This window comes from Mustela erminea, chromosome 20 (genome assembly GCF_009829155.1).
Source record: "Mustela erminea isolate mMusErm1 chromosome 20, mMusErm1.Pri, whole genome shotgun sequence".
Classification (NCBI taxonomy): Eukaryota; Metazoa; Chordata; class Mammalia; order Carnivora; family Mustelidae; genus Mustela; species Mustela erminea.
In genome coordinates, this window is record NC_045633.1 from 997,025 (window position 1) to 1,008,793 (window position 11,769).

The following is an 11,769-nucleotide window of genomic DNA, read 5'->3' on the forward strand; positions in this document are numbered from 1 at the left end:
CCCTACTCAGTGGGGAGCCTGCTTCTCCCTCTCCCTCTGCTGTTCCCCCTGCTTGTGCTCTCTGTTTCTGTCAAGTAAATAAATGGAATCTTTTTTTTTTAAGATTTTATTTATTTGACAGACAGAGATCACAAGCAGGCAGAGAGGCAGGCAGAGAGAAAGGAAGGCCCCCCGCAGAGCAGTGATCCTAATGCGGGCTCGATCCAGGATCCTGGGATCATGACCTGAGCCGAAGGCAGAGGCCTTAACCCACTGAGATACCCAGGTGCCCCTAAATGAAATCTTTAAAAAATAATAATAATATTGTCTCCCTCTGACAAATGAACTAAAGCTTAGAGAACTTAAGTAATTTGCTTGAAGTCACAAAGCTGGTAAATAGCAGATTCCAAAGCTCATGATCTTTCTGTTGCACCAGCACCAAATTATCTTTCAGACATGAAATTACATGAAGAAATTGGTGGCAGAGCCAGTTCTCAAACCTCAGTCTCAGTCTTCAGAGGCCAGGGCATAATTTGGATGTTGGGATGACATCTGGTCAAACTTTTGCTCTTCCTCAGAGCCAGGAAAAAGGGGCAGATGACTGGATACTCACACTCAAGATCTCCACTCCGGTTGTGTGGGCCCTCCTATGAGCCTGGTACCATCCTAGGTATTGGAGATGCCTAGATGGAGTAGTGAACAGAACAGACAACAAGCTTGGCTGCTACAGCACTTTTAAGAGTGTAAAAATGTAAACAAGTAAATCAACAAGATAACTGCAGATAATGTAATTAATAGGGCAAGTTGATACGATAGAGGGGGTATGGTTAGGGGCTTTCTTATTTATTTAGGAGAAGGAGAGAGAGAGAGTCAGGGGAAGGAGGGAGAGGAAAAAGGAGAGAAACTGAGGCAGACCCTTTGCTGAGCATGGAGCCTGATGCTAGGCTCGATCTCAAGACCCTGAGATCATGATCTGAACTGAAATCAGGAGTCAGACGCTTAACCAACTGAGCCACCCAGGCGCCCCTTGGGGGCTTCTTTCATGTGTTTAGGGAAGGCATCTCAGGAAATAATACTTGAGATGAATCTGGAATGATGAGAAAGGATTAGGCATTTGAAAATCTGGAGGAAAAGTGTTCTAGACAAAACTGCAAAGGCCATGGGGCACCTGCATGGCTCAGTGGGTTAAGCCTCTGCCTTCCGCTCAAGTCATGGTCTCAGAGTCCTGGGGTGGAGCCCCACACTGGGCTCTCTGCTCAGCGGGGAGCCTGCTTCCTCCTCTCTCTCTGCCTGCCTCTCTGCCTGCTTGTGATCTCTCTCTCTCTCTGCCAAATAAATAAAGCCTTTAAAAATTTAAAAAAAAAAAAAAACCTGCAAAGGCCTAAGGTGAGAATAAGCTTGGCATATTTGAGGAACAGAAAGGAGGTTTGTGCGGCCGGAGCCAAGTGAGTTAGTAAGGGGAAGTGTAACATGGGAGATGGATGAGATGTGGGAAGGGGCTAGGTTATGCCTGGAAGCCCAGTCCTAGCTAGCAAAAGGCTTGCCCCGATTCAATCAGTGAGAAAACTCAGCAGGGAACAGTGAAAAGTCACCCCTGGAAGGGTGTCCTGCCAGAGGAGGGCTTTGGAATAGATGCTTGGAAAAGAAGAAAAGGACTTCTGTGCACTTGTTCTACAAACATGTACAAGTATATACCTGAACTCAGACTCAGTTTCTGTTCTTGAGAATCTCATAGTCTAGCAAAAAAGATTGTAATTAAAATACATATTTTATAGGAATAAATATAAATATATATGTATGGAAGGAAAAGCAGTAGGTCTATAAATGTTCTGGCAGATATTAAGATGAGTGAATAACAATAATCCCTTGGGAAGGGAGTGGTCATCGGGGCGGGCTTCTCTGAGGAGATAAATGTGAAGGACCTTCAAAGATGAGTGGGAGTTTGCCATATTGACAAGGAGGCAGCAGCTTGTGGGACGGTAAACTCTTGTGAAAACCATAACATGGTCCAAGGACACTGAGAACCAAAGTATTTAGTGAGGCCTATTGTGTTCCAGGCTCCTGCCGGGACATTTCACTGTTTGAGTTCAGATCCGTTAGAACTTTCCTTCAGTTCTTGAATGCCCAAGGACTTGGGAGCAACCTCTTCTCTCTGCCTAGAAGCCTCCCGCTCCTATACCACCCCTTACTCCTCCTTTCTTGGCTTACTCCAAGTCATCCGTGGGGTAAACATAGCTGCCACTTCTTTGGAGAGGCCCTGGGATCAGGCAGGACTCCCTTCCGTAGCGTTCTTCCTGCATAGCCCTTGCTACACTTGTAGTTACTTGGCCAACGTCTGTCTTCTGCATAGAGGCTGAGGCCAGAGACTGTTGCCCCCTCGGCACCCCACAGCCAGCACGCAGCCGGTAACCATCCTCAAGCCGTTCCCCGTGTTTCCGGTGTTCCGAAGAAGGAGATTCTAACTCGGGCTGGAGGTCCAGGGAGGGCTTCGGGGAGAAAGCAGTGCTTGAAGTGGTCTGACTTGGAGAGCTGAACGGGCCGGGGTGGGGTGGCGGAGGGAAAGAAGCGATAACTAGGAGGCACAGGGCTGAAACCACACCAACGCAAGACCTTGAATGCCAACCTGGATGCCAAGGGGTTGCATTTTCCAGAGGAGACATACGGAGCTCCGACAGGGTTTTGAATAGGGAGCGACACGCACAGATTAATTTTACGAAGATCGCTGCAGGATCTAGGGTGGGGACACACGGAAACCAGCAGCGGCGACCTGCCAGGCGCCCCCGAAGGCCTCCGTTCAGGCCTGTGGGTGCGTGTGCCCCGAGGACCGCAGCCCCGAGGACCCCAGGCCGGAACGCCCCGTTCCGAGCGCGCAGAACTCGGCGGGGGTGGGGAGCGCAGCAGGACGCGCCGCGGGCGGCCTCCGCGGTTTCTGGGGAAGCCGGGCCCTGGCTAAGATCTCGCGAGAGCTTCGGTGCGCGGACCCCACGGAGAGCAGCTCCGACGCCCAGCTCGTGAAGTTGCGGGCGGTCTTGCCCTTCGTGTCTTAGTTGGGTGAACGATCCTCGTCGTTATTTACTTATTTATTTTTTTGTCCCTGGCCAATCGGGTCGGTTCCTCTTTCCTTTCTTTCCTACTGGCGCCCTCCTCGGAAAAAGCTGGGAATTGGGAGTCTTGCTCTGGATGACGCATGGGTCGCTGGGAAAATAGGGCTGCTTTTTCCGGGAGAGAAAGAGGCAGCCCCTTTGCCCTCCTTTTGGACTAAGCAAATGACCTCCTTCTCGCAAAAAAAAAAAAAAAAAAAAGGGTCTCAGGGAGGCGGGGTGTCCCCGTAGGCAGAGCCTCAGTGGGGGGACCTCCGCGCCTGAACTAGACCGACGGCCACGTTTCTCCCTCCCCCACCTGTCGCCATAGCAACGGCGCTCCCCGATCGACTCCTCCCCCCACTCCCAGCCCCCTCCACCCCCCGGGGCGCCGAGTGTTTTTCCTTTTAGGGGTCGCGCTCGACGTTGTGACGTCGGGGCGCCTGTGGACAGCCAGAACGCAGGTCTGGGGCATCCGCTGACAGCCCTGGTGGCCGTTTGTTCCAACCCGCTGGAAAGCGGCTGACTCTTCCAGCGGCTTTATTTGACCGGCTCGAAGCGGGCAGGGGACCCTCACGAGTCTGCCCATGGCTTCAGGCGTGGTGAGGCTCTGCCACCGTCCCCTACCCCTCCCCGCACACACACACAAGCAGAGTCCCAGCTTCAGACAAGAAAGTTTATTGGCGAGGAGATGCACGGAGACGTGGCTGTCCCGCCTTGGAGCTTCCCTGGCCTCTCCTCCCTCCAGTCCTGCCCTCACCCAGCCGCTTTGTCTCTGCTGCCATCCACCCGGACCTGGGCTTGGCATCGAGTGTATGACTGCTCCTCCTGCTGTTTCTGGTCTATTCGGCCAGCGTCCAGGTGTGAGGGCTGGTTGGGGTTCTCCAGGGCAGGAAGGTCCGGGCTGTCCAACAGCACCCTTCCTGGCTAAGACCATGTCTAGTGGCCGGAGACTGCATACTGCAATCCACTTAGCAATACTCTTCCCATCAGAAGGTTCAAGATGCCCCCTGCCTATCACCCCCAAACTCCTGAAGTCTCACTGCTGTGGCTCATAAAGTCAAAACAACCCTGTTTGGTGCTGGCCAGGGTGCTGGTCACCTAGAGGCAGAGTTGGGTGGGATCAATTCTTAACAGGTTAAGAGGCAGCAGAATTTAGTTTTTTAGGGCCCTCAGGCTAAGGCCAGTTTATTCATTCAATAAGTATTGAGTGCCTACACTATTCAGAATATGAGGCAGTGTTCTAGAAGCTGGGGGTATAGACCATACCGTCAAGGTCCTGACTGAGCCCAGCCAGGACAGTTTCCTGAGCTTCAAGGTCATTGTCTCCAATCTCTATTTCTATCTCTTCACTCCTTTCTCCCACTTCCTCCCCTCCTCCTCCCTCCCACCACCTCCCCGGCCCTTTAGTCTCTGCTTCAGCAGCAGACACCCTCCCTTTGGTCTCCTGGGCTTCCACCTTCCCTGGACCCCATCATTCCAGTCCTGTGGGTGGCTCCTCCTTGAGGGGCCTTGCCCGACCATCCCCTGTCCCAAAGGGCCTCAGAACCAAGTGCCCACGCTGGTGCTTGATGCGGGCAGAACTGTCCCCAAAACCTTTGCCACACTCTGCGCATTTATATGGCTTCTCCCCAGTGTGTGTTCGCCTGTGTTTGACCAGATCTGAGCTCCGGGGGAATTCCTTCCCACAGAAGCCACACACATGGGGCTGGCTGGGTCCGGAGGGCTGGGCTCGGGCTCGGGGTCGAGGGGCTGTGGGGGCCGGGCCAGGGGGGTTGTGTGGCCTCAGGAGAGTGGATGGTGGGTGTGGCCGAGCCCGTTCACCACGGTGGGTACGGAGGTGCTTAACTCGGGCTGAGCTGTCAGCAAAACCCTTGCCACACTCGGGACAGAGGTAGGGCTTCTCCCCTGTGTGCACGCGATGGTGTTTCACTAGGTCCGAGCTTCGGCGGAAGCCCTTGCCACACTCAGGGCACTTGTGGGGCTTGTCCCCTGCCAGTGGTGGGGGAGGTTCCCCAGCTTGGGGGCCCCCGGGCTCTGGCTCCAAGCCAGGCAGGCCAAACGGCCCATCACCTGAATGTGAAGGGCTTCGAGGTGTCAGCGGGGGGCTCGTGCCAAGGGGAGGTGGGGGTGGGCTTGAGCTGGGGGGTGGGCTGGGGATCAGGGGGGCCAGGGGGTAGCCTGGGAAGCTGAAGTCCTGGGGCTCCATGTGAGTGAGGCGGTGGCGGAGAAGGGTAGAGCTGAGGCTGAAGGTGCGGTCACATTCTGGGCAGGCATGAGGCCTCTCCCCACTGTGGGTGCGGAGGTGTTTGACCCGGGCAGAGCTGTCAGCGAAGCCCTTGCCACACTCAGGGCACAGGTAGGGCTTCTCTCCTGTGTGCACCCGCAGGTGCTTCACCAGGTCTGAGCCCCGGGCAAACTCCTTTCCACACACGTCACAGCCAAAGGGTTTGGGCCCCAAGTGACTGCGCTGGTGGCTCAGAAGGCTGCAGCTGAGCACAAATCTTTTGCCACAATCGGTGCAGATATACGGCTTGTCCTGGGCCCTGGGTCCCTGGGTGGCTGCCGTGGCCGCTCGAGAAGGCTGCCGTCTGGGCACCACGGGCCGGGGAGGCTGCTCCCCCCGGTGTGTCCGCTGGTGCTTTATGCGAGCAGAACTGTCACCAAAGCCCTTGCCACAGATGCCACACTTGTAGGGCTTCTCACCCGTATGTGTCCGCTGGTGTTTCACCAGGTCAGAACTCTGCCGGAAGCTCTTGCCACACTCGCCGCAGATTGTGGGGCGTTCACCAGCTGGGATCCTGGACCGAGGAATCTTTGGGGGGCCTTGGGCTGGTGGTCGGGCTCTGTAGGACTTCTCACCACTATGAGTTCGCTGATGTTTTATACGGGCAGAGCTATCCCCAAAGCCCTTGCCACAGACCCCACACTTGTAGGGCTTCTCCCCTGTATGGGTCCGCTGGTGTTTTACCAGATCTGACATCTGCCGAAAACTCTTGCCACACTCACCACACACAGCAGCCCGATCACTAGCCTGGCCCCAACGTGGCTCTCCCAGGAGCCGGGGACCTCTGTCCCGAGCCTGAGGTTTTCCTGGTCCCTCTCTCTGGACCCACAAGTCATCCCAGGTCTGGATGCCTTCAGGTTTGAGAGAGGCATTTCCTACTTCATGACCTGGGGCCAAATCTTCCTCTTCCTTGAACCCCAAGTCATCCTCCTGTGGGGTATGTTCAAACTCATCCGGCTGAGAAGTCTCCACATCCTCACTCCCTATACCTGGGGAAAGAAAAGGGAGCAATAGACCCTGCCCTTTGGCTCAGCCCCTATCTCGGATAACAATTTCCCCAGCAAGGCTTCCTTGACAATCTGCAGTCACAGGATGCTTTCCCTCTCTCCTCCGAACTTCTGCAACACTTATTATTGCTGCCTCTCCTTCACAATGGTAATGTCCTTAACGTGTGCCAGTCACCAACTAGGCACCACTGAATCCTTGCAAACAATGCTACGAGATAATATGGTTACTACTCCGTTTTTATAGACTGGAAGACTCAGAGAATTTAAGTTACTTGCTCAAGGTTATAAAGGTTAGAAAGTAGCAAAGCCACGTTTCTAACTCAGTTCTAATTCCCAAGCCTGCATTAACCACATTATACTGTCTCTATTTGGAAAACCTAGTATTTGCTATTTCTATTATATCTTCTTCTATTACCCCATCCTGTAATTTATTACTTCAATCATCTTGCGTGTACCTGAGAGGACCCAGACACATGCCTGTCCCTCAAAATGCATAGGGTTGGTAGGAGAGAGACGATGAAGCACAAATAATTATAATTGTGGGCTCGGAATAACTGCTGTCACAGGCGAGAGAGGAACTAAGGAGACAGGGCCACGCTTTCACAACAAAAGAAAAGAGTAAACCATGGAGCGGAATGGAAGATAAAGCTGGAGAGGGATGTTGGGACTCGATTAAGCACGTAAGGCCTAGATCGAACACTAGGCTTTTGATTAGTAGGCAGAAGGGAGCTCGGGAAGGTTTCTGAGAAGGGAAACAGGATTAAATCTAGACTTGGATCAATGTGGCCGCTGAGTGCACCGCTGAAGAGAACAGGGATGTGGGGTGGCACTTGCGACGGTCAGGATGAGATCAAACGAGGCCTGAAGTAGGGCAGCGGCAGTGAGGCTGGGGGTGCTCGTCGAGGAGCCGGGAGAGCCCCTGAGACGGAGCCCCTCACGGTCTGGCGCACAGGAGGTGCTCAGAAACGTCGGCTCCCGAACCTCGGCTCTTCTCTCCCCTCCCCCTCCCCCTGGAAGCACAGTTCAAGTCCGATTTTTCCGGGTCTCGGCCAGACACAACAGCCCAGCCCCCGGAGTCCCCTCCCGGCCTTTACCTGCCGCTGGCGGCGCACCCGCCCCGGCCCTCACCTGTGCGGGCGCCTCTCAGCTGCTCCCTCTCCTCTGCGCCCTGGAGATCCGGGCCCCAGGGCTCCACCGCGCGCTCCATCGCCCGCACACCGCCCTGCGCAAGGGGACAGACAATCCCGGGGTCACACAGCCATGTGCGGCCCGCGGCGCCCTGCCGCTGCCCTCTGCCGGCCACCGCGCGCCCCGGGCAGCGGCCGGGTCCGAGGTGCGGGGCGCGGCTCCCGGGGACCCCCGCCCGCGCCGCCGGCCGCCCCTGCACCTGCTGCTCCTTCCGGCCCGCAGCGCCCCCTCCGCCTGCTGGGCGCCTCCGGCTGTGTCACCCCAACACCCTCGCGGGCTCCCCGGCCGGGCTCCGCCGCCCGAGCCGCCGGCGGCCCCGGGATGCGGGCTCCGCGCCAAACGGGGAGGGGGCTCCGAGCCAGGCGTCCCGGGGGCGGCCGCCGGGGGCGGGGACGGGAAGCGGAAGCGCCGGTCCTCGCGGAGCCGCTCTAGGACCTGGGCGGAGCCGCGCGCCTGCGGGGCCGCCCGCGTCCTCCGGAGCTCGGTGGCCGGCGGCAGCCCGCGAGCCGCGGACGGGGCTACTCTAAGCCGAGGACGGCGGCCCGAACTCGGTGGTATTAACTGTGTACCTCCTGGGCTGCAGCCGGCGGGAGGGCCGGAGACGCCGCCTAAGGGTCGCTGGGCCGGGCCCCCGGCGCCGACCTCTGGGGCTGGCCGACGGCGCCGGCCACCCCGGCCCGGAGACACAAAGAGAGATCCGAGGACTGACCCGGGGAGAGGCTGGGGGAGAGACCGCGCCAAACAAAGGGCGGCGGCGGGCGGCGGAGACCCCGACGGGGCGGGGGCGGGGCGCCGAGACGCAGGAAACAAAGCGGGGCCGGTCCGAGAGGCCGCGGGCCGGGGGCGGAGTGGGGAGTGGGGAGGGGCCGGGCTGGGGCAGACCGAGGCCCGAGCGGCCGCCAGGGGATGGGGGCGGGCTCCAGAGAGACGGCGGCGAGAGGGTCGCGGAGCGGAGACCCTCAGCCAGAGACCCCTAAAGTCGCAGCCCAAGAGCCCCGAGTCAGAGGGGACACAAAGGCAGAGAGAGGGAGACTGCGACGGCCTAAAAATACAGGAGCAAGAGACTGGCCGCCAGAGACAAAGGGATGTAGAAACCTAAGAGGTAGTTTCGAAGCGCAGGCGGAGGAACTGTAAGAAAACGAAGGGAATCCGGAGAGAAGCAGGCCAAGAGGCAGAGGAACAAAAGACAGTGAAACAGGCGGAGACAAAGAGATAGGGACACAAAGAAAGAGCCCTCGGGGAGACTAGGGGACAGGTCAACAGACCTACAGAGGCCAAACCCAGGGAGAACCTAAAAACATTAAACCCTGATTCCCAGCTTAGTGCAGCCACCGGCTGCCGGCTGCCATGGCTGGGTCTGTGTTCCCGGGTATCTGCGCTCTGAGCAAGCTTGCCTTTGGGGAAGAGGGGAGTGCCTGGAAGTGTCCCTTGATGATCTGATGATAGGGAGGGGTGACTGAGGTTTGTATTATTAATTCACATTTAATTAGCACCTTAATGCTAAGCCAAGAGTGTGGGACAAAGAGATGAAACACATGTAAGATTTGTCCTTGGATGGTTCCATGTGGTAAGCACACCAATCATGAAAAAGAATTGTGAGGGGCGTCTGGGTGGCTCAGATGGTGAAGCGTCTGCCTTGGGCTCAGGTCATGATCTCCAGGTCCTGGGATCAAGCCTCCTGTTGGGTTCCCAGCTCAGGGGGGGAGTCTGCTTCTCCTATTCCCTCTGCCTCTCCCCTGCTTGTGCTCTCTCTCTCTCCATCTGTGTCTACCTCTCTCAAATGAATAATAAAAGAATTGTGAGGGCACGAGAGAGTTCCGTGTACTGCTACGAGATAGTGTGGGAGAGCAGGGAGAATTCTAAGCTGTGGGAATGAGTCTGCATGGTTCTGGGTGCCTGGTGTGCGTGGATGTTAGACACTGACCGAAACCAGAACCACAAATCAATCAGCACATACTTAGGGATCACCAACCAATATCTAGACACTGTCTACGCGCTGAAAATACTAAGGAACTCAGGAAGCTCTTGGTCCAGTAGAATATGGAGATGTACGGGTGATAAGCCAGATTCTCTAGCAACCTGATGAGAAAAATATGATGGGAGTGGAGAGAGATGTCGAGTTGGTGGCTGTGGACTCTGTCTTTAAGGCCATTCCTGCAGTCTGATTCCTGACCTTGTCACTTATTACTGTTTGACCCTGGGGAGATTTCTTCTGTTTCCTAACCTGTAAAATGGGGGTGATAATAGCCAACTTGAGTGGTTAGGAATTCACATGTGTTCTATGTATAAAGTGCTTAGCCAAAAATATTAGCTTTTACTCTTTTGGCTGGAGCAACCAAGAAAGAAACTGGCATTTTTTAGCTAAACCTTTCAGAACAGCTCGGATTTCTGCAAAGTCCAGAGCAGGTTGAAGCGGGGTTTGAATGAACTCCAGGCAGAGGGAATGAAATGAACCCCTGCCTACACACTAATTGAAAACCTACTATGTGCCAGAAGTTTGAGATCCAAAGATGGTTAAGACCTATTCTCCGAGAGAAAGACAGAATAGTTGTGTTTTAATGTGTCATGAGTTCACATAATTGGAAAGCAGTGGAAACTGAAGATAGAACAGTACGTTTATTCATTTGTTCCACAAACATTTCCTGGAGCCCCAACAGGTGCCAGGCACTTGAGCTGGAAAACAGAGATAAGAGGGTAGGTACCAAACGACAGAGAGCTAGCCCCTGGTGGAGGAACCTTCCCCTGAAGTGTGGCCAGCTGCACGCCACACTCCTCACAGAGCTACCTTTGACTTTGGGAAGAGAAAGCGTGGAGTTATTGGGTCCAAAGGTGCAGAAGCCCCCATCTAGAGATCTAGAAACCCCCCCCCCCCATCTAGAGATGCCTGCTGGGAATATAAGGTTGGTGGCAAGATGAAAAAGAACTAATCCAGATGATTAAATGCGAAGATGTCTATCTACTATATATTCCTCCATAGGACTCTCAAGGTAGGATTTTTCTCTGAACAGGCCCCAAAATTTACTGCAGGAATGAATGGACATAATTCACTGGAGTAGTAAGTGTGTAAATGGAATATTGTGCCCCCTGTAATTCATGTTATCTCTACAAGCCAAGAGCCTTTTTTTTTCTTTTTTTAAAGATTTTTAAATATTTATTTGACAGACAGAGATCGCAAGTAGGCAGACAGGCAGGCAGAGAGAGAGGAGGAAACAGGCTCCCTGCTCAGCAGAGAGCCTGACTCGGGGCTTGATCTCAGGACCCTGGGATCATGACCTGAGCCTAAGGCAGAGGCTTTAACCCAGTGAGCCACCCAGGCGCCCCCAAGAGCCTTTTCTGTAGGGCAATTTGTTAACAGGCACAAACGCCTCAAATACGTGACTTCCTTTGACTCTAATTCCTCTTACAGAAAGGCCTAAGGAAACCACTGGACAAATACACAATGATGGCTCCACAAACATGACCAACCCAGGCCAGCATTGTTCGTCAACTGAGTAAAACCGGAGTCAATCCAAGTACCAACACCTATAGAAATGATAATGCAGGTGACCAACAGATACATGAAAAGATGCTCAACATCCCTGATCATCAGGGAAATGCAAATCTAAACTACAATGAAGGGTGCCTGGATGGCTCAGTGGATTAAAGCCTCTGCCTTTAGCGCAGGTCATGATCTCAGGACCCTGGGATCTAGGGTCCATGATCCCAGGGCCCTGGGATCGAGCCCCAGGGCTTGATCAGGCTCTCTGCTCAGCAGGGAGCCTGCTTCCCCCTTTCTCTCTCTTCCTACTTGTGATCGCTGTCTGTCAAATAAATAAACAAATAAAATATAAAACAAACAAACAAACAAACTACAACGAGGTTTCCCCTCACACCTGTCAGAGTGGCTGAAATCAACTGTACAAGAAACAGTGCTTGACGAGGATGCAGAGAAGAGGGAACCCTCGTGTACTGTTGGTGGGAAGGCAAACTGGTACCACCCCTGTGGAAAACAGTATGGAGGTTCCTCAAGAGGTTAAAAATAGAGCTACCCTACAACCCAGCAATCGCATTACCAGGGATTTACCCAAAGAATACAACAACATTAGTTCAAAGGGATACATGCACCCTGACTTTCATAGCAGCGTTATCTACAATAGCCAAATCATGGAAGCAGCTCTGTCCCAGCTGGATCCAGGGATCATAACCTGAGCCAAAGGCAGATACTTGACTGAGCCACCCAGGCACCCTT

At 54.6% G+C, this 11,769-nt stretch overlaps 1 protein-coding gene across 2 annotated transcripts; it reads right to left on the reverse strand.

Annotated features, from left to right (window-relative positions):
- Positions 1-3,721: 3,721 nt before the first annotated feature.
- On the reverse strand, positions 3,722-8,196 carry ZNF48 (zinc finger protein 48). 2 transcript variants are annotated; one of them, XM_032327841.1, is made up of 3 exons: positions 8,111-8,196; positions 7,482-7,575; positions 3,722-6,335 (listed from the first exon to the last, which is right to left on the reverse strand). In XM_032327841.1, the coding sequence occupies exons 2-3, from the start codon at positions 7,558-7,560 to the stop codon at positions 4,534-4,536; spliced, it is 1,881 nt and encodes a 626-aa protein (XP_032183732.1). In that variant the 5' UTR covers positions 7,561-7,575; positions 8,111-8,196; the 3' UTR covers positions 3,722-4,533. The 2 variants fall into 2 exon arrangements, with proteins under 2 accessions (XP_032183732.1, XP_032183731.1); XM_032327840.1 differs by lacking the exon at positions 8,111-8,196 and adding an exon at positions 7,741-7,936.
- Positions 8,197-11,769: the final 3,573 nt, after the last annotated feature.

Coding starts and splice junctions, on each gene's coding strand:
- ZNF48 (XM_032327841.1), bottom strand. CDS start 7,560: ATGGAGCGCGCGGTGGAGCCCTGGGGCCCGGATCTCCAGGGCGCAGAG. Junction 6,336..7,481: donor GCTGAGAGGCGCCCGCACAG/GTGAGGGCCGGG, acceptor TTCTTTCCCCAG/GTATAGGGAGTGAGGATGTG.